The sequence below is a fragment of the Cordyceps fumosorosea genome, assembly GCF_001636725.1.
Source record: "Cordyceps fumosorosea ARSEF 2679 chromosome Unknown scaffold_6, whole genome shotgun sequence".
NCBI lineage: Eukaryota > Fungi > Ascomycota > Sordariomycetes > Hypocreales > Cordycipitaceae > Cordyceps > Cordyceps fumosorosea.
The window spans coordinates 801,375-828,832 of NW_017387306.1; the positions used below are offsets into that span (position 1 = coordinate 801,375).

A 27,458-nucleotide genomic window follows, 5' to 3' on the forward strand; every position below is an offset into this window, starting at 1 on the left:
GTGTGTTCCCATGTTACCCGAGTATCCATATGTACTCCCTTGAGGAGACTGTGATGAAGCTGGAAGCGGGTTCCAAAGTGTAGGTTATAAATTTGGGTGTCGGAAAAGAGAAACAAAGTTAAAGCTAACAGATCTACACACTACAACTAGATGCTGCCGTGCCTACCTTGGTCTAGGAGGCTCTCATCCAATGTTTCCACTCGGCTAGGCTATCATTCAAGTCGTGCAGCTCCCGTGGACGTCAGTTGCCTGGCAAGCTGGCTCACCCTTCAATCCCATGGGCAGATTACCAGGTAATTATTAACAGAGCTTCACCAGTAGTTTCCGCTAGAAACGCGAGGGCCACTGAATGGAAGGCTCCGGAGATGCTGTGCGAGGCGCTGGGCCGTGCTGAAAAAGGGTTTCAAGGCCGCTGAAGAGGATGCACATTTAGTTGAGCCCGGCCCCTGTCCTGGTAGCATCAGCCCCCGCTCGGCAGCCCGCATCTTGCTTTGGTGGAGCGCGTTTTCTCGAATGCGCTATGAATCTCCTCGTCCCCATTCCCTCACTAGTGGTCGTCATCTGCACGCCGCCGAGTGCTACCTCGTGAAGCACAATATCCTGTAAATCGAAATTGTGCAGGATACCCGTGATCGGGCCTCTTGATAAGTGAGGAGAAGTAAGGAGATTTCCACTGCAGTGCTACATGCGGCAGGGCGGGCCAACGGTGTCGTACTTACCTTACGCCGGCCCGTTGCGTGTAGGTACCCAACAGCTAAGCACCTACCCTACTTTGTTGGTACCTCACTGACCACGACAAGCCCGACAGATAGAGGCAAGAAAATAATCGTAGCAAATGGAAAGTGCATTATAGACCCTGTAGATAGATACTTGATTAGAAAGGCTTCGTTTCTTACATGGGCAAGGAGTGGTCACTGGCTTGCGATGGATGTATCTTGGTAGTTGCAACTGTGAATAACCTATTGGTACCTGGCTGAGCAAAGTCCTAGTTACTGAAAGGACAGCATAATGGCAGCCATTGCATCCTATCCATCGTTTATCGTCTGCGACTCTGGTTGCATTGCATGATGAGGTCCGTCTATGGCTGCATGGGCGCACCGAGATATCTGTGCTCGCCGCCACAGGTTACAGCAGTGACAGTGGCCAGGGCAGCTTCCACCGGGCGCGCCTGAATTTAGTGGACTCCATTCTCCATCACCTCAGGGCTCTTGGTGGTAGGCGCGCCGCCTGGAGCTCCCATTTGCATTCCCCTCGGCCGCCACCACAACGTTATTACCTACCTATTACCATCTTGCTTCCTTACCTCATCTTGCCGTCTTCCACTCTTGCCCATCTTCTTCCTCTTCTCTCCGACATCCTTCCAGAGCTTCGTCTGGTGCGACGTTGGTCAGCCACTTATTAGAGTCCGGCTTTTGTTGTCCTACTCCATTCATCCCTGCTGCCTTGCTTCCGACAGCAGACATCCCGCTGCCCGTCGCCGTTACATACAACACACGCACCTTTGTCTCGCCTCGCCTCGCCTCGCCTTACCTTGCCTTGCCTCAACCTGGCAGCTGTGTACCTTCCTCGGCGAAGCCAACGACGGAGACTTGCCATTCGCCTACTCGCCACCATAATAATTTCCATACTGAATTTTCATTCTTTCCTTCAGACCTTTTGTTGTTCCCTCTGGCTCTATCCCATCTGCTCCAGGCGGAAGATGCAGCTGCTTTTTGTCTTGTCCTTTTTGTTCTCGTTGACAGCTGTATAACGTTTAATTTGCTTGACAGCCCTCAGCAGCAAACATCCTTGCTGTAACCTCAACACCTTCGCCCCGCGGTCACCTGCCTCTTGACTCGTTGTTTGCCCGCACGGCAATGACGCCGAGGCCATGGCCTTTCAGACCAATGTGCTTCGTAACGGCCAGTGGGTGACCGAGACGGTTAATCTGCAGGATGCCCTCGGGGCGTCTTCTTCCGACAAACCTCGATCTGACCCGAGCCTCCCAGAAGCGCCTACTCTAGGGCTCATTACACGAACCGTCGTCGAAAGCCCCGTCACTAGATGGATTCTCCCACTATCGATCCGCTCCTCCAAGCATCAGGATATTGCTTTCATCGGGGTACGTTGCTGCCGTCTGCCATGCACCCGCCTTGCTACCTGACCTATCTCAAAGCCTCGGTACTAATCTTGCCTTTCGCGAGACAGGATCATTTTGTCCAGATCAGTGAGCTCGGCAATGATGGCCAAATTCACCAAGTCCTTCGAAAGAATGGCTTCGGGCCGAGAATTCGAAATGCTGCCGTTCTTGGCGTTTATTCAGACTCTGGCATAATGAATGGTGCCGTGGCAGTTGATGTCAAGTCTGAGCACAGTGGTCTTCGCCAATCACGCCAACCCGCTGCCCAGTGGCATGACTCCTCGACATCCCATGCCGGTCTGCCTCCCCAAGTGCTGGTTCTAATACTGGAGAATGGCGACGCTGTCTTTCTGTTTCTACGGACACGTCCTGACTCGACACTTGAGTTTGTCGTCAGCAAGCACAAGCTGCCGAGACTGATTCCCTACATTGGCTATCATTTAGCCGTAGACCCATCCTCTCGATACATGACTGCCTCCTCCCCCGAGGGTATACTGATTGTATACGAGCTGCTGTCTTGGCACGATCTCAATTCACGATATGTAAAAGACGGCACCTTTTCTCCCATCCGCCGGATCCATTTTCGCACCGTCCAGGGTCTCATCCACAACATGGATTTCCTCTTTCCGCGCCCAGAGGACGATTACCTCATCATATTGTTACTTATAGTCATTCGCAGGGAGAGAGCTAATGCGGAGCCCGTTTCAAGAATGCTGACATACGATTGGGAACTCGGCGACGACATCAAGACAGTTTTTCAAGAGGAAAAGACCGGAAACCGTTTGCCAGCTGAGCACAGGATGCCAATACTTTTGATACCTCTCAAATTCAAGACGGCCTTCTTCGCCGTCTCCAAGTATGGTATCGGTGTTGTCAAAAATGCTCTATCTGGCTCCCCGGAATACGAACGACTGGGCAGCGACATGCCAAAGCAAACGAAGTTTCACAACGGCAAGGGCGAGCCTTTATGGACGGCGTGGACTCGCCCAGCCCGAACCCAGATGTATTTCCAGACAACTGATATCATTTTTCTCGCTCGTGAGGACGGTGCCTTTATCTTTGTGGATATCGACCAGAAAGAAATGGTACCCTCCGTTATAAATGTCGGCTGCTTGGAAACAAACATAAACGCTGCTTTTGCAATATCGTACGATCTATTCTCTGACGTCTTGATTGTTGGCGGGGATTCGGGCCCAGGAGGTGTATGGAAGGTACGCAATGACAAATCGTTTAAAACATGAGCAGAACTGATAAACTAATTTCTCTGTTAGTTGGCGCCTCGGACTGACCTCAACCAAATCAACATCATACCAAACTGGTCACCTGTAGTTGATGTCGCAACAACGTACGAGCCCGCGATGGCAAAAGATCCTGGGACACGACAGAGAAACGGGCATACTATCGTTGGCCGAAAGCCCGACAGCATCTTCACGGCATCAGGGAGAGGATGCAAGGGAAGTGTAACGCAATGGCGCTCAGGAATTGAAGCAAAGATTGGACTTGACATTGAATCGGGCCAACCAAACAAGCAGGCTTGGGTTTTTCCCGTTAATGAACAGGGAAGTTCCTCCCTTTTCGGAATTCTTACCCTACCGCATTCCACCCAGGTCCTTCAATTCGCCAAAGATTTCAGTCAAGTCCAAGAGATAGAGGACGGAGATACTTGCCTGGATCTCTCGAACCGTACTCTTTTCGCGGCTCGGAAAACCGGCGAAGCCATTCTCCAGATAACCGAGGCATTTATCTGCACGACTGGCAGCGCTGCAAGGTGTGTATTTTTTGCCGTCAGAGGTGTCTTTCGGAATCACTAACGGCCCTGATAGAATACGAATTTCTCTAGAAGAGCTACTTGATAGACCTCACGTTCGGATCGACAAAGCCCATGGTCGAGCAAACACCATCATTCTGTCCTCGCAAGAGAGAGATCGAGCCGAGATATTCGTCGTGAAGCAGCAAAATGACAATTTCAGCTTACTCAATTCATGGAAGATGGAGGGTGAAGTTACCGCCGTGACCCTTCTAAGTGTCCTAGGAGAACACCTGGCAGGTATTGCATCTACCAACGAAGGCCGACTGAGCTTCTCTCTCTATTCCTTAGACGGCCAGCGTACTGCTGAAACCCTTCTCGATGGTGGAAACACGGCGGATTCTATCGGTCTTGAGGCTGTGACGAGCATCTGTGCAGTGGAAAACGAGTCAAACGCACCCATACTTGTGCTTGGTACCCGATGTGGCCACCTGATAACAATGCCCATCTCCGACGGCGAGCAACTCATTTGGACGACCGAGACTCTGGGAATATCTCCGGTAGAGATTTTTTCTGCACCACGATCCCTGGACTCCCGACAGTTGGCATTTGCAAGCTGCGATGGCAATTTGATAATGCTTTCTAATTATTCCGCCCGCAAAAGATCATTCTGTACCAAAAGCGTTGTGGTACCGACTGATTCAAATAATACGGCAATGCCTGCACCACCAATCCACTCCATTTTCAGCCTTGACGAAAATCTTTCCAATAACGCTGGACACATGACACTGCTAATGCTAGCTGGGTCCAGAGTTTTGATGACAGACATCTGGCCGCGGGTAGGACTTGTGCCTCGATCGATGACGCTTGAAGGATCACCCTCGAGAGTCATTTATTCGCGAACATGGAAGTGCCTCATTGTTGCTCTGCTCAAGAATGACCGACCAACGTTGGAATTTTTGGATCCCGAAACAGGCGCCATAATCTCTGACCCGTCAGACAGGGAAAAGAATTCTTCCGAATTTATCTCCGGGCTGGGCCACGAGGGAGATCGAATTTATGGCTTATACGAGTGGCTCTACGTCAAAGATGGCCGGACGTTTTCCTTTATTCTTGTTACGACGAAGGATGGCCGCCTCTTGATAGTGTCATTGAAAGAGTGTGAGGTAATGACGGAAGAAGGACCGGTACGACGTCTCAAATACTGGACACGATACAAAAAATGGGTCTCTGGACCTGTCAGTTCCATCATAGGCGATGCCGATGGTCTCGTGTTTTGCGTAGATCGCACGCTGCATTGGGAAGTTTTGGATCTCGCCGAAAAGAAACTGAAGCCGATGAAAGAATATCAGCTGGACTCTCCAGCGGTGCAGTTGAAGATTGTCGATGGCAAAGTTTATGCTTTGACGTTGACAAACTCGCTGGAAATCATCGATCACCGCGCAGGCACGGGCACTGCCATGGCCCTCGTTCACACGGATCAGGTGGCGAGGCGAACAATTCACATGTTAGATATTGGCGGCAACGTTGAAGGCTCAGAAGCAGGACCTATTACGCTGCTGGCAGACTACAAGAATGGCTTCGCGGGCGTATGGATTCCCAAAGGGCAAGACAATCGGGAGCTGCAGGCAGTGGTTGAGGGTCTCCTACCCAGCTCGGTGCGTCGCTTTTTCAGAAGCTGGAGCCGGCCACCATGGGTGGCTGCGAACCGACGCGCACGGTATGGCGCGTTGCGTAGCAGTCAAGATGGGGCAGAGCTATTGGGGGTGGCATTAGACGGCGCCCTGTATCAGTTTACATTGATTGAGGAGGAACTATGGCGACTTTTGTGCTTGATCCAGAAGCTGGCGCACCGTAGCCAGCTTTTGTATCCGCTATACAATCCGGCGATAAGCAGCGACTGTGGCGACGACGATGCAGAGCTAGAGTCGCAAGTGCACCCCAGGTTGATGCACATTGACGGAGATATTTTGGAGAAGTGTATGGAAGGACGATTATTGGAGCAGTTAGTGGGTGACGGAGACGGGCTCGACCTATTCTGCGAATACCTTGATGGTATAGAGGGTGGGCTGTGCACGAGCAGCTTTAGGGACAGCATGGAGGAAGACTCGCGATACAGCCAATACTTTGAAGAGGCATACGAGATTTTAGAATATCTCTTGGCGCCAGTTATATGATTAGGTATTGAGGATGATGTTGACCCGCGAACGTTGCGTTGGGGCTATGGCTAGGAGGAATAATTTGGAGTTTTCACAAAAACACATGACACAAGTATTCTAGTGAAATTTAATTAGAATAACTTAACAGATGAAAACAGTTGTTTCCGGGACGCAATGTGTGGTTGGACTAATCCCTGGTGTATTGTCGAGGCTGAGGATGAGTCAGGGCGAAGGATGAGTCAAGGAAATCAGGCCGCGAAGCAAAGGGTGAGAAATGATACAACAATGTTGAATATTCGAAGAATATGGAATTAAAGAATCGAGCGTATTGGTGGGAAGGTGGCGTTGGCTTGCAGACAGGAGTTTGTGTCATTCACATTGTCTCCTTGAATGAGGAGTGACTCCAAATCAGGAACGATGGTGGCGGGGCAGAAAGCCCCACCATCCATGGCCCCGCGCACAGGCTGCGATAGGCTGATAAGGCGCGTGGTAGCTCACTGAGCGGCGAGACAGATGCCTACCTAGGTAGTAGGTACCTATGTATGTAAATAGCAGCGATGTAGGTACGTAGGCAGGAACATAGATTTATTAAAATGTACCACATCTAGGCACGTTATTAGTATCCAGCGAGACGAGGGAATGGAGATTGTCCTTTATTGGTAGCGCCAAATTCAGGTGCTCAGCGTCACAGGTGCTATGTACAGTGGGTGGCACCATGTATTTGTCCCCTCTTAGGTATCTCACCTCTCTTAGGCATCTTAGGCATTTTAGATATTCTAGGTATTTTATATATCTTAGGTATCTCTTGTACCGTAGATATTTTACACATATAAAGCATTTTAGATATCTTTAGTATCTCACATACTCAACTATCTCAACCGTCATAGGGATAGGTCAGATACTTGGAGGGGACCAATACATGTTGCCACCCACTGTAGGTACGAGGTACATACATAGTTACCCGGTAGCAACCTTACGTACTTACATATGTATGTATGTATGTACAGTAGGTACCTATGTACCTATGGTAGGCACTTGCCGTTATTAGGCAGTGAGCCTGAGCCATTGTGGTTCAACCCCACAGCCAAACGCGCCCCCTTGGCCAGAAGCTCGTCCAGAGGCAAAAAAAAAAAAAAATGACAGGCCATTATTATGTCCGTCTGCAGGGCTTGCTCTTGACAAAAACCCTTCCCCTCCATCCCCAGCAGCCCCCGCAACAACGTCGAACCGCGGGAGGATTTTAAACCTAGAAAAAGGCCAGCGCCTGCAGCTCCCATAACGGCACTTTTTCTTTCACTTAGCCCAACGCAACATGGCACCCAAGAAGAAGGGAAACAAGAAGGGCCAGGACGACTGGGAGGCCGACCTAGGCGAGACCATTGCCCCGCAGGATGCCAATGGCCAACCCAACCCGGACGACGCCAATGCCAATGCCAACGGCGATGACGAGGCCGCTTCCGGAGGCGGCGGCGGTCTGATGGCACAGCTGCGTAAAAACAAAGAGAAGCGCAAGAAGAAAGGGGGCCAGGACAATGACTTCGTTGATGGCGAAGATGCTCCCGGTGCCATCACTCCCGCGCACGATGTCGACAAGGCCCCCGAGGAGGCCGCCATGGACGACGAGTTCGCTCTTCCCGCCAAGAAGGGCAAGGGTGGCAAGGCGAAGCCCGAGCCTGCCAAGCCTGCTGCCGGTGCCGAAGACGACGGCGACGGCCGTATCCTGACAAAGGCAGAGAAGGAAAAGCTCAAGAAGGAGCGCGAGAAGCAAAGAAAAAAGGAACAGGCGGCCAAGAAAAAGCCGACTGCCCCCACAAAGGCCGAGACTGCGAAGCCTGCCGCTAAAGAGACAGCCGCCGCCGCCCCCGAAACCCTGGCTCCCGCTCCCGCCGCCGAGACTGGCGGCAAGAAAAAGAAGCTCCCTGCCCACATTGCCAAAATCCAGCAACAACAGGAAGAGCTTCGACGCAAAAAGGAGGAAGAGGATCGCGCCAGGGCTGAGCTCGCAGCCAAGGAAGCCGAAGCTGATCGTCTTGCCGAAGAGGAAGAGAAGCGCAGAGAAGAGGCCAAGGTCCTGAAAAAGCAAAAGGAGAAGGAGCGCATCGAGCAGCTCAAGAAGGAAGGAAAGTTCCTGACCAAAGCCCAGAAAGAGGAGAAGGCCCGCAATGAGCGCAAGCTCCAGCAGATGCTGGCGGCCGGTATCAAGGTTGGCCCTGCGGACGAAGAGCCCGCTCCTAGGAAGAAGGCAGCCCCTGAGAAGAAGCGCAAGGGTAAGATGGAGCAAAAAGCTGAAGAAGAGGCTGCCCTTGCTGCCGCCGCTGAGAGAGCCAGGATACAGGCCGAAGAGGCTCTGAAGAAGGCTGAAGAGGAAAGAAAAGCCAAGGAGGTGGAGGAGGCGGCCAAGAAGGCTGCTGAGGGCAGCGACGTTGACGATGACTGGGAGGCGGCCGCAGACGAAGACGACGACGTCAAGGACAGCTGGGATGCCGATAGCGACGAGGAGGCCGAGAAGAAGGCCGCTGCCAAGGCAGCGCTAGTCTCTCGACCAAAGAAGGCTGGAGAGGAGCAAGAGTCTGACGAGGACTCTGATGATGACTCTGATGACGACAGCGAAGATGACGAAGCAATCTCCAGAGCAAAGGCTGCCGAGGCGCAGCGCAAGAAGGAAGCTGCCGAGCGTCGTGCTGCCGCCCACAAGGCTGCTATGGATGCGCGCTCCAAAGACAACCTTCGCTCCCCGATTTGCTGTATCCTGGGTCATGTCGATACCGGCAAAACGAAGCTTCTGGACAAGGTCAGACAGACAAACGTCCAAGAAGGCGAAGCCGGCGGTATCACGCAACAGATTGGTGCTACGTACTTTCCCGTGGAGGCTATCAAGCAAAAGACACAGGTCATCAACAAGGACGGCTCCTTCGAGTTCAAGGTGCCTGGTCTTCTAGTTATCGATACGCCTGGCCACGAGTCCTTCTCGAATCTCCGATCGCGTGGCTCGTCGCTCTGCAACATTGCCATTTTGGTAGTTGACATTATGCACGGCCTCGAGCCCCAGACGCTCGAGTCGATGCGCCTTCTGCGCGAGCGCAAGACGCCCTTCATTGTTGCCCTCAACAAGATTGACAGACTCTTCGGCTGGAAGAAGATTGACAACAACGGCTTCCAGGAGAGCTTGGCGCTGCAGAACAAGGCCGTCAACAACGAGTTCGAGAAGCGCCTGTCCGAGACCAAGCTCGCCTTTGCCGAGCAGGGTTTCAACGCTGAGCTTTACTACGAAAATCCGTCCATGTCCAAGAACGTCTCGCTGGTGCCCACTTCCGCCCACACTGGCGAGGGTATCCCCGATATGCTGAAGCTCATCATTCAGCTCACGCAGGAGCGCATGACCAATGCCCTCATGTACCTGTCCGAGGTCCAGGCCACCGTTCTCGAAGTCAAGGCTATTGAAGGTTTCGGCATGACTATTGACGTCATCCTCTCCAACGGTATCCTGAAGGAGGGTGACCGCATCGTTGTATGTGGCACAGAAGGTGCCATCAAGACAAACATCAGAGCGCTGCTCACACCAGCACCCCTAAAGGAGCTGCGTCTTAAGTCGCAATACGTACATAACAAGGAAGTCAAGGCCGCTCTCGGTATCAAGATTAGCGCGCCCGGGCTGGAGGGTGCCATTGCCGGTTCGCGCCTGATGGTCGTTGGCCCTGACGATGATGAGGATGACATTGAGGATGAGGTCCTCTCTGACCTTGACAACCTGCTGAGCCGTGTGGAGAAATCGGGCCGAGGTGTCAGCGTCCAAGCATCGACACTTGGCTCGCTCGAGGCGCTGCTCGACTTCCTCAAGGACTGCAAGATCCCGGTGGCCAACGTGGGCATTGGCCCCGTATACAAGCGCGATGTGATGCAGTGCGGCATCATGCTGGAGAAGGCGCCAGACCTGGCCATCATGATGTGCTTCGACGTCAAGGTGGACAAGGAAGCGCAGCAATACGCCGACGAGCAGGGCATCCGCATCTTCACCGCCGACATCATCTACCACCTGTTTGACGCCTTCAACGCCCACATGAAGGAGACGCTCGAACGCAAGCGCGAGGAGTCCAAGCTTCTCGCCGTCTTCCCCTGCGTGCTGAAGACTGTCGCTGTCTTCAACAAGACGGGCCCCATCGTCATTGGTGTCGATGTCGTCGACGGCCAGCTTAAGATTAACACCCCCATCGCCGCCGTCAAGACGAATCCCGTCACCAACGTCAAGGAGATTATCAAGCTCGGCCGCGTCACGTCTATTGAGCGCGAGCACAAGCAGATCCCGGTGTGCAAGAAGGGTCAGCCATCGGTGGCGATTAAGATTGAAATGGGCGGCTCGCAGCCCACGTACGGCCGGCAGCTCGAGGAATCGGACCAGCTGTATAGCCAAATCTCCCGCGCGAGCATCAACTGCCTTAAGGAGTTTTACCGCGACGAGGTGACCAACCCGGAGTGGAATCTAATTGTCAAGCTCAAGCCCTTGATGGATATTCAGTAAAACATAAAATAAGGGAAAAAAAAGAAAAGAAAAAGAGAATATGCAAATATGATGACGGTGACGGTGGCGGGGGCGGCAGAGGGAGAGCTGATTCACGGACCCCTTTGTAGGAACAAAATGTTGCACGAGTATGAAAAGACTGTAATGACGAGACGGGCGAAATTTTTACGGCAATCGTTTCCTTTTTCCTCGTGGAATAGAACAAAAAACAACAACAATCGGTGGGCATTTTACAAAAGAGGCATGATGGACTGGTCTTGATTTTACTCAGTGCTTTATCATTGTTATTCTTCCTTTTCTTAGTTTACAATAAAAGGTCAACATATAAAAATACGATATTCTTAAAATCATTCGCCTCCTTCCAGACGGTCTACATACTTTATGTATAGTATCCTGCACTGTCGAAACGACCTCATTTCATGCGTCTCCGAGATCCCGCAACGACTTATTATAAAGTTGGTGAAATGTCTGGTCTGGTCAAAAGGACGACGTGCGGTTCAAATGCATGCATGGGTCGTGTGTTGTAAGCAAGCTAAATGTCACTGGGCCTGTTCAACACTCCCCAAACAAGACGCATTCTATACAGCGTTTTATTTGTCATTTCTAAAACATTATAAAAAGAGGGAACAGAATATCCCATTTTCCTCATGCCTTCTTTTGTTTATATTGCATCCCAATAAAAAAAAACAGAGCCTTCTTCGTAAATCAAAAAAAAGTCTCTTGTTTGCTTTTCTCTTTCTGCCTTTCCTTCCTTCTTCGGACCTTTCGTGAGAAAAACATGTCATTTCGAACAAAACATCAGCCAGCGTGCCTGCCTGCCTACTTCCCCTGCTTCATAACTCGTGATATCTATTTGGGATCGGCAGCGGCATCTTCGGCCGGGGCGCCATCGGCGTCCTTCATCTCGGCGTCGGCGCCGCCCTCGGCGGCCTTCTCAGCCTCAGCAGCCTTGCGAGCCTCTTCCTCAGCGGCTCTTTTGGTAGCCTGCTCGGCTTCGGCGCGCTCTTGAACAGCCTGGCGCTCAGCCTCGACCTTCTCGAAGTGGCGCTGGACGACGGGGCCGGCCATGGCGCGGATCTCGTCAATCTTGGCGACGTAGACACCCTTTGAGGCGTCCTCGCCCTCATCGTAGAGCCAGTCCTGTAGACGGGGTTAGCGGTCAAGTTTCTGTGTTTGATGTAGTCGAAAAGGAAGCATACCTCGGAAGCCTCGAGCTTGGCGCGGATCTTCTCCTTCTCCTCTTCACTGGCGAGGTCAGCGTACTGCTCCTCCAGCTTGGCACGGAGGTCGTAGATGTAAGCCTCGAGCTCGTTCTTCTTCTCGTCGGTGTCGGCAACGAGCTTGTCCTCCATGACCATAGCAGCCTCCTTCTCGGCGAGAGCGATGCGGGTGGCATCGTCGAGAGACGAGGTACCGCTGGATATGGGCAGGTCACCGGCGCGAACCTGCTTCTTGACCTTGCGGGTCTTCTTGGGGGCGTCGTCCTTCTTGTCGGTGTCCATAGCCTAGGGAAAGTATTAGTAGAATTCAAGGAGAAACGTGGGCAGGTAGATCTTACATCGGGGTCGCCATCCTCCTTGACCTCCTCCTCAACTTCTTGATCGACAACGTGGTAGCCAGTCTCAACGTTCAGGATGCCGTGAATGTTGACACGGGTCTTGAGGCGGCAGACCATGAAGTCGTCCGTCTCGGTAGGCTTGACACCCTTGACGGAGAAGCGACCGATCCAGGGGTTCTGCTTTCCGGGGAGGTCCTCGGGCTTGGCGTAGCGGGCCTCGAGGTCATAGGGCTGCTTGCGGTAGAAGGTCAGAATCTTGGTCGAGGGCAGAAGACCGCCCTTGTTAAAGACGGTAAGGCTGGTATCCTCGTCGGGGATGTCGGCGGCCTTCTCCCAGGTGAACTCGATGGGGTAGCTGACAATGTCCTGAACGGCAAAGTCACGGACGCGGAACACGGGAGAGAGGATGGCGCAGCTAAAGGCGCAGCCGCGAGCGATGGCCTCGTCAGCGTTCATGGTGTAAGAGAGGGGTTTGCCAAAGAAGGACTGGAGGCGCTCCTTGAGAGCGGGAACACGAGAGCCACCGCCGACAATCTCGACAATGTCAATGTCTTCCTTCGTGAGCTTGGCCTGGGCGAGTGCGGACTCAAGGGGCTCAAAGGTGCGACTAAGGAGCGGCTGGATCATCTCCTCAAAGTCCTGGCGGGTAACCATGGCAGAAACGTCAATGTCGTTCATGAGAGACTCGATGTTGACGGCGGACTGCTGGTTGGCGGAGAGGACCTTCTTGCACTTCTCGGCGGCGGCAATGGTGCGGGCCATGGCGCGACCATGGGTGTAGATGTCGGCGTTGTACTTGGTCTTGAACTCCTTGGCGAGATAGTCGACGAGGGCCTTGTCAAAGTCGCGGCCACCAAAGTTGCGGTCCCAAGCGGTGGCCTTGACGGCGAGCTCGCCCTTCTTGAACTCGACAATGGAGCAGGTGTAGTTGGAGTGGCCAATGTCGACGAAGAAAACGCGCTTGGGGGTCTCCTCGGGGCCGGGGAGGTCGAGCTTGGTGATGCCCCAGCCGAGGGCGGCGGCGGTGTTGTCGTTGATGAGGCGGAGGAGCTTGAGGCCGGCGAGCTCGGAGGCGTCGAGGAGGGCGCGGCGCTGGGCGTCGGTGAACCAAGGCGGGACGCTCATGCAGAGGTCGGAGACGGGGAGCTTGAGCTCGTTGGCGGCAGTCTGCTTGATTTTGCTGAGGTACATGCCGACGAGCTGAGTGGCGGTAAACCTCTCCTGCTTGCCCAGGTAGCTGACCTCGGCGCCGACCTGGCCGTTGATGTCAACAAGGGGAGCAGTGATGAACTGCTGCTCAATCTGGACATCGGGGTCGTTGAAGGCGCGACCGGCAAGGCGCTTGAGGCAGTTGACGGTGTTCTTGAGGTTGGAGATTTCTTGGGTCTTGGCCGTCTCGCCAAGATAACGGGACTTGGGGCCGAATCCGACGAGGGAACTGGAGAGCGGCAGCTAGTTAGCGAGGTGATTGACGGCTTGCGGTGGGAGGGGTGCTCTTGAGTGTCGATCGGGCGGTACGTACGGAGTAGAGCGGTTGGAGACCTCGTTGGTAACCTGTATGGGCGATGCGTGGTCAGCAGGAGGGCATGTTGCGAAAAATCGGCCGTGGCAGGGAGAAGCTGGGTCGGCTTGGGGAAAACGTACCACATCGACACCGCGGTTTCTGGCGACGGCAATGACCGTCTTGAGGGTACCGAAATCGACACCTGTAGAGGGCGAGAAGAGTCAGCGATATGCTATGAGACTGAGGAAGGGAGCAAGGGCAAAAGCAGCCAAGAGTACATGTTGCGATTCCAAGGTTGTTGCCATCTGGGGGCTCTCTGGGCAAAGCGGTGGGTGATTGAGAGGTTCGGCGAAAAAAAGAGACTTACCGACGACACTCATGGCTGCTGCGTGATGAATGTGAATGTGTGTGAAGGAAGGGGAAAAAAGGAGGTTAAAAAGAGATCTTCCCCAATCAGCCGCGATTTAATGCACAAAATCAAGACGCTGAAGTCTATATGGGGAGGTAGGTTGGGTTGGTTTGTTTGGAGGTTCGAGGATCGAGGTGGGAGGAGGGGATAAGACGGTGGGATGAAAGATTTGGTTTGGCTTGGTTGGTGAGGTGAGGCGGGGCAAGTTGGACGGGTTTTTGAACCCAGCGCCTAGGTAGCTAGGTAGTTGACGACGGTCTGGCAGAAGGTGCTTTTACTAGAATTTTGTTGTTGGAAAGTTTAAAGAGCCGGTATAGCGGTGCGGGACGGTATTTATCACTTTTTTCTCTCTTTTATTTATAACGATGATGTCGACGCAGAGTTGCACAGCAGAGTGGAAGTAGGTACCTATATTTATAGGTACAGAGGTAGGTACATAGGTAGGTGATGCTGCCCTGGAGTGACGAGCTTTTTTTTTTTTTTTTTTTTCCCCTCGGTGAGAGGTTACAGCTGGTCCAAACACTGCAATCGCTTTCCTCACAGCGGCAGGCCAATGGCTTTCCTGGCCTCCGTTCCCAGTTATTTAGGTGTATGTAGGTGTCCTGGTTGCTGCCTTACTTGCACTAAGGCGCAAAACAAAAATGGTACATCTTGCGCTAGCGCGGGGCTCTCCCCTGCCCGGTACCTCCGCCACGCTGTTCCGCCTACACCGGTACATCTTGTCGGCTGCCCCGCCATCATGGGCATATGTAACTCTTCCTCGGCCTTCTGCCAAGACGGGAGCCAGTGCTCCAGTAGAAGCTCGAAGAATTTTCCAGACTTGTCTCTGTCCGTCCAGGTACTAACTCACATTCTGTCCGTAACATGACTGGAATACCCAGCTGCAAAAATTAAATCCTGTGGTTGGCATGCCCAACTACCTAACAATCTGTACTTGACCCGGCGAATAATATCAGTGACTGCTGCCTGCTCAGCCACGGTGCTTCCCGCCCAATGTCCGCCACCCACATCATCGCCATGTTGTAGCACAGCTTGCCTTTGGGATTGGTTCTCCTTTAGAGCAGCAAGACAAACAACAACACGTCCTCAATCCAACTCACTAAATCTAACTTATCTTATTGCTCGGTATTGCTCAATGACTACAACCATCCCTCACTCCCCTGCCTGCCCCGGCTTGTCCCCCGCCTCACACAGCCCACTACCATCCTCCGGACCGTCCTTGCTTATACCCGGCTGACCCTATATCAAGCCTGCTCGCCAAGACAACGCCTTCCAATATCATCAAACATTCTTCCCAGCACATGACTTGAAAATTTAACATGAAAATTCAACATGAAAATTCAACATGAAAATTCAACATGAAAATTCAACATGAAAATTCAACATGAAAATTCAACATGAAAATTCAACATGAAAATTCAACATGAAAATTCAACATGAAAATTCAACATGAAAATTCAACATGAAAATTCAACATGAAAATTCAACATGAAAATTCAACATGAAAATTCAACATGAAAATTCAACATGAAAATTCAACATCGAATCATCTTGTCTAGCAAATTATCTGCTACATGTCACCGCCAAGTTGCTGCGCCCTTATTACTTTGACGTTCCAGCACCACTGCCATTACCATCATTCCCTCCCTTTCCTAGACCACTGCCACTGCCACTCCCTTCGCTACGCTCGCCTCCCTCATGGCCAAGCCTCACCTCCTTGGCACGCTGCGCTGCCATGTATTTTCTCTTGTCTTCCGCACTCATAAAACTCTCCATAAACCGGCTCTGCAGGACATTGTTGCCTCCCTGCGTCGGCTCGCCATCGGTCGAGACGCTTTCTATAGAGTCTTGAGCCCTATGCCTTGCCCATTGAGGCAGCACCGACCCCCCTACAGCTGCCATGGAATCGTCGACGTGCTCATAAGTACCTTCTTTTGTCCGCTGCCTGGCCGAGAAGATGCCATCCACCTTGTCCGGCGGTCGAACCGTGCTCCTTGTCCTTCCCAGTCCTGGCTGTTGCCCTGCCGATGCCCCTGGAGACTGCAGCAATCTCGCCTCTCGAGCCGGAATGAATGTCTCTGGAACGACATTCAGCTCATCTCCCTGCTCCTCCGCCTTTTCCGCTGCTTCTCGTGCCGTGGTAGTTGTGTCTGCCGCAGCCGCATCGGCCCTCGGCCCACCCCAAGTCCTCTGTCCAGCAGTAAAAATCCCATACACAATGTAATACCAGTTGAAGAATGGGTTCAGAATGAACATGAGTGGGTACAACCAAGCCTTGAAGCGCCGAAGTTTGAGCCCAAAGTAGAGCATCAGGGCCCAGTTCAGTCCCAGCGACACCCCGATGAAGCCCACCGGAAGGTCGCGAACCGTGGCCACTGTAGACATCAGCGCAATCACCATGATGAAGAATAGAAGCGACGTCGTCCGGATCGTATTCTGCATAAATCGAACCAGCACCAGAATAGGATACCGCTTCCACAATCTCCAGTCTGTCAACATGCACACCTCATTCGTCATAAAGCCCAGGAACCATCGACGTCGCTGCTTAACGAGTGATCGATATGTCTGAACGGCTTCTGTTTTACAAAATGCAGAGGTACACATTTGAATCTGGTACTTCTTCTTGGCTCCGATCATGAACAGATGCGTAAGCCATCTGTCTTCGCCTAGATGACACTTGGCAAAGTCGAACAAGTCCTCGCACTGTTCCGCCTTGTCCGCAAAGTAGTACTTTGCCATGCGTCGAAACGCCGACAACCGAAGCATTGTCAAGGCACCTGGAAGACACGTCACAGAGCCACATCCGGACTCTACTGTCCGCTCAAACAGTTGGCCATGTATGTACTCAATGTCCTGCAAGAGCGTGATGATGCTGTGCTTCTTTGTTGTTGAAGTGATGACACCAGTCATCGCCAGCATGTCCTTTGTGTTACCCGGACTGAGCTCCATGTCATAGACAAAATTCTGCAGACACACCCGATCCAAGATGCAATCTGAGTCAATAAAAAGAATAAACAAGTTGTCGTTGCGCTTCAAGTAGCGCTCATAGACCTTGTCAATCAATCGGAAAGTCATCTTTTGGCAGTGTCGCTTTCCGCCATGAGGAAATCGGGAGACCGTCACCCTTGACGATTTGTACATGACATCGATGCTGCGGGGATAGGAGCCTAATGTCTCCGGGACACCAAGTTTTGAAATCGTATTCAAGTAGAGCTCGTCTTGCTGGTCACCATCGAATGAAAGGAATACGTGGATGCACGCCGCTGGATAGTCGCAGTCTACCACCGAGTTGATTGCAGTGACGAGCACGTCTGGCTCTTCTCGGTAACAAGGCATGACGATCACCACCTTGGGCGCCGTCACATCGTCCAGTACCAGTTTTATTCGCTTCGTCCGGCCGAGTTGGTTCGTGACGAGTTGGTAGATGCAGAACAGCCACGGCACAGTCAGCAGTATGGCAAAGCTCCAAAAGGCAAAAGACTGCAGAGCCTCGGCTGCATTTTCCGGCCAGTATTGGGTGATGTTGCGCGGTAGTGGGAGCGTTACGACCATGACGGGCAGGAAGACCAGCCTGAAGCGCGGTTAACAAACACGACGTACAGGATCGATGGGCGCGAAACCTACCTCATCAACACAAAGGCAACTCCCACGACAACGCAGAGCACATTGATAGACCAATGCTCTGCTTTTTTGAACGCCTTGAAAATGCAATAGAGAAATGCTGCCAGCCAAAGAAACCACTCCAAAAGCGCCATCAACATGACGACGCCAACGACGGAGGTATAGACAATCTAAGCGTCGGCTTGATTAGCCTGTGTCCATCGCCACGGCATCGAGCTATTCCGTCATCCATTTCGATTCGAGAAGGAAGTCTAGCTGCCTACTTACGTCTTTGATCGGCCATGTTGTAGATATCGAAGCCATCGCGGCCGTGGCGGAGCGCAGTAGGAATCGATATGCAGGAACTTCGCCAACGTTGGATTCGCCTCGCTTGCCGCCTCGCAATCGCCATCTGTCGATGCTAGCTGACGAAGGAGACGGAAACTCCAGACATGGCCGAAAGAAAGCCCAACTGTACGTGACACCAGCTCATGCGGTCGGCCGTGTTGCCACTTTTTACTTGTGTGCGCACACCTTCTCACTGCCTGTGCCTGCCTGCACGGCGGCTACAGATGGCAGGGGCCACCCGTCGTGTTTGCTGCTGCTATTTTAGCAATCTCGGGTTTCACAGCATCGAAAACGAACCCAATCAGCTCTTTGTTTACACGTGCCAAGGCCACAAAATGGCGTCTTTGCGTCTTAATATTACTCTTCTATACGTAAGCAATACCGCGTCAAAATCCGACTCCTAGATGCGTTGTAGAGCGAGCCTTGCAATCAGCAATGCAGTCCATGTCTCAGCGCTGCGGTTGGGCACAAAACCCGATTCGTATCGCTGCAGCAAGAATGCAACCCGTGGATGGGCACATTTGCTCTGCTCAGCGCCTGCAATCTCGGCATCAGCGAATGAGCCGGTGCGCCCGCCTCGGGTAGCAACCCATGTGGTGCATTTCACTACGCCGACTCTGCTGTACCTGGTACTGCTGCGCGTTATTTGGCTCTCTGCAGCTTTTTCGAGTAGTAAGTATACTCTGATTGGTTTGCCTCACGAGTGACCTTTGTTCTACCAGTCCACATCGCTTAGTTGCAGTTTTCGCACTCTCTGACCTCGGTCTTTGCCGGAGCGCTCGATTCGATTGTGATAAAATGCCGGTGGCTTCTCGCCGCCTACAGTTGTCAGCTACTACCCCGCCAAGTAGTCATCATTAGCATAGACTTACTGTCCTGGTCGTCGCTTTGTTGCAAGTCGTAGTTTAAAACCAAGTTCTTGATGCGCTGCTGCTCTTCCCGCTCAGCCTGCTGTGACGATTTCATGGCAAGGGCAAAGGTGGAATTGGATGGCAATTCAACCGTCCGTGTCTACAGGTAATTAGTAAGGAGCGAGATCCAAGGCAACACATGAACCAACCTGCTGGCGATTCCCCTTCTTCGTCAGGAGGGAAAATGCCATCTTGCTCGTTGGCGCAGCTGAGCTTTCCGGCAGCTCCTGTCCTTCACCAGCACCCAGATCACGGACCTTGGGGCGAACGGGAAGCGGGACATCGAACTGTTGCTTGCGCTCAAATTTCCGCGATTCGAGGCTCTCAGCCATCATCTTGGCGTATTCTCGCTCAAAGTCGGCTTCGTCTTCCGGGTCGATAGCTTCTTCTTGTCTCGTGACGACAATGGCCTCGTCATAATCTTCACTGTCGGCATCCGAATCTTCAGCAACTTCGTTCATCTCCTCCTCGTCCTCAGAAAGACTGTCGTCGTCTTCATCTACATCTGCGTCACCCTCAATCTCGTCTAGATCCCCGTGCTCGTCATCAGACGAAGCGCCACTAGTCGCATCGTCTGCGTCTGCGTCTGCGTCGACATCGTTTGTCTTGTCTGCGCCGCTAGACTTCTGATCCAGGGCCACGGCCTCGTGAAAAGCTTTGGTGGCCTCCTCCAAGTTAGCAGCAAACTTCCATTGCGGGCGAGTCAGTCCAAAAGTGTCTTGAACGATGAAGTCAATGTCCATCGGGAGTGCGACCTTTGTGTGAACGTAATACTGAAAGAAGGAAAGAAAAAAGTCCAGCTTCTTGCCAGCAGCACCACGATTGAAGTACACGCCACAGGTCTCCAACATGGTTGAGACGAGGCGTATACGAAAGAAATCATCAGGTGGATCGAATGAATTGAAACGACCGGGCACGGGGGGGCCGCCATAACCAAATGTGAGGATTTTGTACATGGTATCAAAGATGACAGGGTGCTCTAACATGCGGTAATTGTAGAGCTCACTCAGATACTTGACTTCGGCCACTCTGCGCTGGAATGTTCTGAAGTCGTTCTGCTCTAGGCCAAAATTAATCGACTCGATGACATTGTCAATAGCCTTGACAACGAAGGCAGGGTGATAGCGATAGAGTGCGCTCAGCAGAATGGCGAGCAAGTGGACGTTTCCGTACTTAACTTTGCCAGGCTTGGAGAAGACCTTTTCAAGCATGGCAACAACGTCGCTTTCTTCCCAATGCAGGCGCCGAATCTGCTTCAGGATTTTGCTATAATTCCTCTTGGTCATGTCATTATAGACCAGCTTTCGAATAAAGAGATCCATAGGTGTTCGCTCTTTCTGTTCGATAGCAGGTCGCTCGGGCGGGTCGACATAATAAACAGCGTTATCGATCAGCATTCGTTCCGGCTGACCAATATGTTGAACTGACTTTTTGCGCTGAAGTGTTTCTAGGAAGCTCACCATCCGCGGAGCAGTATCTGGTGTCTTGAGCAGATATCTACCACAATTCTCCAAGAGATTGCAGAGGATTTCGATGTTCATGCGAGAGAAGTCGTCGAGGCTGACTTTGAGGCAGTGAAAGACGACATGCTCCGGCACCATACCAAATTTTGTGAGCTCAGCAAGATAACGGATGTTACCAAGACGAACTTGGCCGAGAAAGTCCTTTTCCTTCCTCCGCTGCAGGCTGCGAAATTCCGCATCTAGATAGTCGACGAGGCCCTTGGGAACATCCGGCATATAGCGGCCTAGCGTAGCAACAAGGCGGGACCAGGACGGGAGCAAGTCTCCTCTACCCTTTGGCACCTCGGTGAGCGCCTTGACGAGTCGATTACGCGAGGCTTTGGAGTTGAGATAGCAAAAGTCGATTGCCATCTGGTCGATGGTATCTTTACTTGTCAGGTCTGGTAGCCGTGCGAGCAACGCGTCGACTTGGGCACCAATCGTCTTGTTTGCAATCGCCATGGATTGGTCTTCAGCCGGATCCGCAGGGGCCGGGGCTTCAGATTCACCAGCCTTCTTGCCAACTTGATCATCGCCATCCGCTTTCTTCTTTTTACCATCTTCTAGCAACATGGATGGAACTTTGCCCCTCAAGTCAACCAGATTCTCATAGAAGCGTCTTTCCTCATCGTCATCCCAGATACCGGATCCATCAGCGGAAGAGCGCAGATACTCCCCGGTCTTGACAAGACCGATCCCAGAACCGGAGGCGCCTAGTGAGTCGTCTGAGGCCTTCAAGTCGGGGATATCGGCTCCAATGGCGTCAGCGATGACTTGAGCATTCGAGACCAGGCGATCTTGGGCCTTGACCTGTTTTTCGTAATTTGCCTGCCGGTCTTCGAAAACTTCGCCACTTTTGACATATGCCTCAGCATTTCGGCGAGCTTGCGAGTGAATTGTCTTTTGATCGCGAACAATGTGATTTTTGACGTCTTCAAAATATTTTTTAAGAATGCTCTTGAATTTTTCTGATAGTTCTGGAGGCGTAAATGGCTGGTCGGATCCGCCGTCTTCAGTGTCCGTCGCCGTGTGTACAGGTTCCGCGGCGGCTCCGTCTTCTTCAATTGTTTTTCTGCCCTCGGCATTGCTGGGTTTGACACCAAGCACATCCCAGCTAAAGGCCTTGACGAAGATGACGAGCAGAGGAAGGTTGATGTGTTCGCGATCATAGCCGAGGAGATCTTTTAGAACCTCCAACGGAAATGGCTCGGCAGATGCACCATTCTTTGCGCTCGCGCGGGGTTTTATTTCGGTCGCTTTCGTAGCCACTGATTTGGTGACGTCGTCGGGCTTGACAGCATCGTCTAGGGTTCGTAGGACGCCGAGTAGCCAAAGCTCGGTGACAACTCGCAGAAGTGATCTTTGCCTGGTGAGACGGTCCTTTTCTTCCTTTTCGCGGAGTTCTGGCGAGAGAGCCTTGAGAGCACTCTTCTCGGGGGTGGCCATGCCCCGACCGAGAAGCCAGCTGAGCTGTTCGGTGAACTCGGCAGGGCCGAAGCGCTGGTGTAGAGCACTGGCAATCTCGGCGCCGGCATCGACCTCAGCGGGGGTCTTGAGTTTGCAAAGGCCTTCGTAAAAGGCAGATATGATTTCGGAGAGGTACTTGTGCAGGCTGAGAGTGCGGATCTCCTGAAGGAAGGTCGCTAGAGTAGCAGCGGTGATTGCGGTTCGAAGTCGCTTAATGAATGCTGTGTTTTTCTTGAGAGACGAGTCGAGAGAGCTGTTTACCTCGAAGAGATTTGTCTCGCCAGCCCATACTCGCTCGTTTGTAGCGCGCAGTTGGCCTGCGCAACGGTTAGCCACCAGAGATTCATGACTGGGCTCCAAGGAGTGGCAGAATAATACGTACGCTTCCTTGCGCGATCCATTTGGGATGGCGGCTTGAATCAGTAGTATTAAGAGCAACAAAATTGGTGAATGGCTACATCCGGGCGCCGGGAGCGCTAGGGGATAAGCTGCGCCGACAAAGGGTGCAGCAACCGGGCAATAATCGTCGGCATCGGTGCGTGCAAAAGGGGCGAAGCTGACAGCAGCCAGCGGAAGCGCAGTAGCGGAAGGAATGTTGGTGATGCCTGGATATCAAGGTCAAGCTGGCGTTTACGTTGGATCTGCCGCCGGACTTGGGGACTACGATGCATGGGCAATTTTGGAGTGGGTTTTTTCTGGAGGGGAGATGCCCGTGTTGGTTTAGCGTGTTAGGGAGCAGGAGCGATGACAGGCGAAGCATCCAATAAGCGACAATTACTTAGTCGTAAGCTACGCATGTAGACACGCAGTAAGGAAGAACAAATAATATACTTTAATGGGATAAAAATAGATGTGTGCCAATTCATATGTACTTTCTGTTTGTATTTGCTCAAAAAAATTCCTGAATATGTGGCTGAAGCTACTGTACCTTGGTAGCCGACGTTGGTAGCCGCTGCAACTACGAGTTCCTTTACTGTACCCCTCCCTCCAAAGTAAGCCCTAGGACAGGACTGTGGGTGGCAGCATGTGCAGCACTCTTTGTCCCATTTCAGGCATATCAACTCTTTGGGGTATCTCACCACTCTTTATGATGGAGAGTCCTACCTCTCTTAGGTATTTTAGCTGGTATGGGCACCGAACACGATATATGATACATGTCGCCACCCGCTGAATGTAGGCACAGCGCTTCAGCGTTTTGCTTTAGACCACTGTAGCTTAACGATAAAGTGCGGCTTTGGTGGGCGAGCCGGGCACGGTTACTGTGGGTGTGTTTTTTGCTCCAGGAGATGGAAATACCTGAGTTCTCTCTTGAATATTATCTTGTCTTTTTCCCGATTCTTTTTTAATGCCATGCCGCAGCCTGCCTCGTTCTCGCCGTTTGTTGTCAGGCAGCAGAAACGGATCAATGTTACCGCAGCCTCCCTCCGTAAAAAGGGTTACCTCAGCAGGAACTGGCCTCGGTGCCGCAGAGCCCCAAACACCCGGCACCACAATGCCGGGTGTTACCGTATCATTGACTCGTCCAACACACCAACATTTTGGCTTTGTCCGCCCGGCCCCCAAACCAGCTAGAGTACCCGCGAGGTCGAGGCTTTTCCAAATCCTCGGGCCTCCAGCAGTCCTCCTTCGCTTGATTAGTTGCAGCCGCTCCCGCTCTGGAGATGCCTCCCCCGGAGATGCCTCCCCCGGAGATGCTCATTCCACACCATCCAGCAAAGATAAGAGCGAGCCCCCGCGCCCCTGACCTCGTCGACGGCCTGAGCGAACCCTGATCCAGCCTCTTTCGCAGCGGCCGCAATTTCAACCGTAGGAGATGGTCTGGGTGCCGCGTCACTAGGGATCTAGGGCCGGGTGTCGCGAGCATGTTACCAACTGCTAGACGTTCGCTACTGCGTGGATGCCGTCTTTCCGGAGGATGCACCCTATTAGCATACCTGCCTGTCTACTTGCGCAGCTAACCAGCAATAGTTTGGAATTATTACAATGTCGCGACTGGGAAGTTGGTCGTTGCTACGGGACTGAAAGCACCCAGTCTAGCTAGGCCTTGTTCTCGAAACGAGGGCTTCCGTCACAACTCCGGCCAGATGACTTGGCGGGCTGTTATAGGGAGTTTCCACAACTGATAAAATGATCGCCAATCGCCAATAGCTTTGTGTGAGAGAATGGTGCGTTTATCTACTGTGGTGTGGGTTGAGAACTAAGGTTATCGGAGAGCGCCACAGAGATACCGACCAGCCGCATTTCCCCCTAACAACCAATCGTCGACTCGATAAAACGAAGAATAAAGGCCCTCCGCGGAAATACCTCGAAACCTTGTATCTATCAGAGCACCCAAAATGCTGCGCATACCATTTGTGATGAAGTCTCACACAACACTTGAAGGCCGTGGCCCACACGCGGCAGACATGTGCCGTAGTGAGTTGCACCATGCCCCGGATTTATATGCCCGGCCTTGCCACCGCTCGCATCCTATGGATCGTACGTAACCTGCACTGCAATTCGATTTTACTATTTCCAGGAATCTGGCCTGTCTCAAGAAAGCACCTTTCCCCAGGCTTTTACGTGTGGTCAAACGCCGACGCTTGTCAATTGTAACACGGGCTGGCTTATAACACTCATCACACCACGCACTTTACGATTGGCGGCTTGATTCTTTCTGATATCATTAAACCTCGAATATTTCTTCTTCTATAATACCGCTATAATGGCAGTCAAAAGCCTTGTCGGTGCAGCTCATGCAACCAACACCTTTCCTCCTAGCCCTCCCCGGACAGTCGGTAACTCCCATGCCGGCAGCGACGATGAGATAGAAGACGCAGACTATACACCGCCAACTCCTCCAGCAGAGAGACTTGGTCAACTATTGAAGCCATATACTCTCCCGCCACAGAATACTCCGACGCAAGTCCTGCCAGAGGACTTGAAAACCCCGGACAACCGCGTCAACCGCGATACACGGCTAATACGACTAACTGGTGTCCATCCCTTCAATGTCGAACCACCCTTGACCGACTTATACGACGAGGGCTTTCTGACCAGTGAAAATCTCCATTACGTGCGCAACCATGGCGCAGTACCGCACTGCCCCGATGATGAGTCCCTGGACTGGACTTTCACTGTCGATGGACTTGTGGAAAAGCCTTTCACGATAACAGTCCGCGATCTTATCCAGACATACGAGCAGTTAACATATCCAGTTACTCTTGTGTGTGCTGGTAATCGTCGAAAAGAACAAAATGTGGTTCGCAAGTCCAAGGGCTTCTCCTGGGGAGCAGCCGGTCTTTCAACAGCTCTATGGACTGGTGTCCCTATCGGAGCGCTCCTGCGGATGGCGAAGACTAAGAGAAATGCCAGATATGTATGCTTTGAAGGAGCGGATAAACTGCCCAACGGCTACTATGGCACGTCTGTCAAGCTTAACTGGTGCATGGATGAGAACCGAGGCATCATGGTAGCCCACAAGATGAACGGCCAAGCCTTGCATCCAGACCACGGCAAGCCTGTACGTATTATAATACCCGGGCAGATTGGTGGCCGCAGCGTCAAGTGGCTCAAAAAGATCACCATTACATCAGAGCCCAGCGACAATTGGTACCACGTTTACGATAACAGAGTGCTTCCCACCACAATATCGCCAGACGCGAGCGCAAATCTGCCGGACGTTTGGAAAGACGAAAAGTACGCCATCTACGACCTGAATGTGAACAGCGCTATTTGTTATCCTCGACATGACGAAAAACTCGCCCTGAAGACGGCTCCAGAGACGTACAAGGTTCGCGGATATGCCTACGGCGGCGGCGGGAAGCGCATCACACGCGTTGAGGTCACGCTGAACAAGGGCAAGTCCTGGCAGCTCGCGGACATCCACTACCCCGAGGACGACTACCGGGGCGCCCCGGACGGCGACACGCTGTACGGGGGCAGCACCGACATGTGGTGGCGCGAGGCGTGCTTCTGCTGGTGCTTCTGGGAGGCGGACGTGGCCGTGGCCGACCTCGCCGCCGCCGACGACGTCATGATCCGCGCCATGGACGAGGGCATGATGGTCCAGCCGCGGGACATGTACTGGAGCGTGCTCGGCATGATGAACAACCCGTGGTTCCGCGTCGTCATCCATCGAGACGAGGTGGACGGCACCCTCCGCTTCGAGCACCCAACGCAGCCGGCGCTGATGCCCGGCGGATGGATGGAGCGCGTCAAGGCCGGCGGCGGCGACCTCACCAACGGCTTCTGGGGCGAGCGCAAGTCCGGCGAGGAGGCGCCGGTCGCCGCGGAGCCGGAGAAGGAGATTTGCATGACGAATCCCAAGGTAGATCGCGTCATCTCCTTGGAGGAGCTCAAGGCGCACGAGGGAGAGACCGAGCCGTGGTTCGTCGTCAACGGGCACGTGTACGATGGCACGCCGTACCTGAACGACCACCCCGGCGGCGCGACGTCCATCATCAACGCCGCCGCCCAAGACGCAACCGAAGAATTCATGACTATCCGTAAGTTTCACGTCCCCAACTAACCGCGTCTTCATCGACAAAGCGACCGACTAATAGCGAACATGCAGATAGCGAAAACGCCAAGGCCATGATGCCGCAATACCACATCGGCATCCTCGACGACGCCGCCCGCAAGGCCCTCCAAGGCGGCGCCGACGAGGAAATGGCCAGCGACCCGACGCGCGCAGTGTTCCTGCAGCCCAAGACGTGGAGCAAAGCCGTTCTTGAGGCCAAGACGACCGTCTCCTCCGACAGCAAGATCTTCTCCTTCCGCCTCGACCACGCTGACCAGTCCATCGGCCTGCCCACCGGCCAGCACCTGCTCATGCGGCTGCGCGACGCCGCCCGCGCCGGCGAGGCCGTCATCCGCGCCTACACCCCGCTGTCCGAGACGCACGCCCGCGGCCGCCTCGACGTGCTCGTCAAGATCTACCCGGACGGCCGGATGACCCGCGCCCTCGACGCGGTGCCCCTCGGCGACACGGTCGGCTTCAAGGGCCCCGTCGGCAAGTTCACCTACCTCGGGGGCGGCCGGTGCGAGGTGGCGGGAGCGCCGCGCCGCGTGCGCAGGTTCGTCATGGTATGCGCGGGCTCGGGCGTCACGCCGATCTTTCAGGTGCTGCGCGCCGTCACCGCGACCGACGACGACGAGACGGCGTGTCTGGTGCTGGACGGCAACCGCGGCGAGGAGGACATACTCTGCCGCGTGGAGCTCGACGACATGGTGAAGCGCGCGCCGGAGCGGACAACGCTCCTGCACACGCTCTCACGGCCGGCGGACTCGTGGCAGGGGCTGAGGGGCCGCATGGACGAGACGTTCCTCAAGGAGCACATAGGCGCGTTTAGAAGAGCGGATGGCGAGGAGATGGTGCTGGTGTGCGGGCCGCCGGCGCTGGAGGAGACGGTGCGCAAGGTACTGGGTGAGATGGCGTGGAAGCCAGAAGATATGCTTTTCTTTTAGCATGATTTATATATGACTATGGGAGTAGATGGACTCAGCGAATAGCATTCTGAAAGACATGAATTAGTATTTAAATATAAAATGATTGCCAGTTAATCCTGCTTCGCACAGTAACGAGTACGTCGTAAATCATGAAAGCCCTTGCTTCCTACAGTAACAATTATCGTCAT

General features: G+C 53.1%; 6 protein-coding genes across 6 annotated transcripts; 3 read left to right on the top strand and 3 right to left on the bottom strand.

Moving 5' to 3' along the window:
* Window positions 1–1,870: 1,870 nt before the first annotated feature.
* On the top strand, window positions 1,871–5,604 carry ISF_03411 (thermotolerance protein; the record flags this gene model as incomplete). Its single annotated transcript, XM_018847017.1, has 4 exons — window positions 1,871–2,101; window positions 2,188–3,122; window positions 4,870–5,455; window positions 5,542–5,604. The coding sequence occupies 4 exons, from the start codon at window positions 1,871–1,873 to the stop codon at window positions 5,602–5,604; spliced, it is 1,815 nt and encodes a 604-aa protein (XP_018705906.1).
* A 1,733-nt stretch (window positions 5,605–7,337) lies between these two features.
* Window positions 7,338–10,541, top strand: ISF_03412 (mitochondrial translation initiation factor IF-2; the record flags this gene model as incomplete). The annotated part of the gene is made up of 1 exon (XM_018847018.1): window positions 7,338–10,541. The coding sequence occupies one exon, from the start codon at window positions 7,338–7,340 to the stop codon at window positions 10,539–10,541; it is 3,204 nt and encodes a 1,067-aa protein (XP_018705907.1).
* Window positions 10,542–11,390: 849 nt separating this feature from the next.
* ISF_03413 (heat shock protein) lies at window positions 11,391–13,983 on the bottom strand (the record flags this gene model as incomplete). Its single annotated transcript, XM_018847019.1, has 6 exons — window positions 11,391–11,681; window positions 11,741–12,046; window positions 12,100–13,537; window positions 13,622–13,653; window positions 13,744–13,805; window positions 13,971–13,983. 6 exons carry the CDS (start codon window positions 13,981–13,983, stop codon window positions 11,391–11,393), a joined length of 2,142 nt encoding a protein of 713 aa, XP_018705908.1.
* A 1,631-nt stretch (window positions 13,984–15,614) lies between these two features.
* On the bottom strand, window positions 15,615–17,641 carry ISF_03414 (chitin synthase D; the record flags this gene model as incomplete). The annotated part of the gene is made up of 2 exons (XM_018847020.1): window positions 15,615–17,583; window positions 17,637–17,641. 2 exons carry the CDS (start codon window positions 17,639–17,641, stop codon window positions 15,615–15,617), a joined length of 1,974 nt encoding a protein of 657 aa, XP_018705909.1.
* A 1,034-nt stretch (window positions 17,642–18,675) lies between these two features.
* Window positions 18,676–22,241, bottom strand: ISF_03415 (nonsense-mediated mRNA decay factor (Upf2); the record flags this gene model as incomplete). Its single annotated transcript, XM_018847021.1, has 4 exons — window positions 18,676–18,779; window positions 18,833–18,971; window positions 19,021–22,157; window positions 22,223–22,241. 4 exons carry the CDS (start codon window positions 22,239–22,241, stop codon window positions 18,676–18,678), a joined length of 3,399 nt encoding a protein of 1,132 aa, XP_018705910.1.
* Window positions 22,242–24,544: 2,303 nt separating this feature from the next.
* ISF_03416 (nitrate reductase) lies at window positions 24,545–27,288 on the top strand (the record flags this gene model as incomplete). Its single annotated transcript, XM_018847022.1, has 2 exons — window positions 24,545–26,327; window positions 26,396–27,288. 2 exons carry the CDS (start codon window positions 24,545–24,547, stop codon window positions 27,286–27,288), a joined length of 2,676 nt encoding a protein of 891 aa, XP_018705911.1.
* Between the last annotated feature and the right edge of the window lie 170 nt (window positions 27,289–27,458).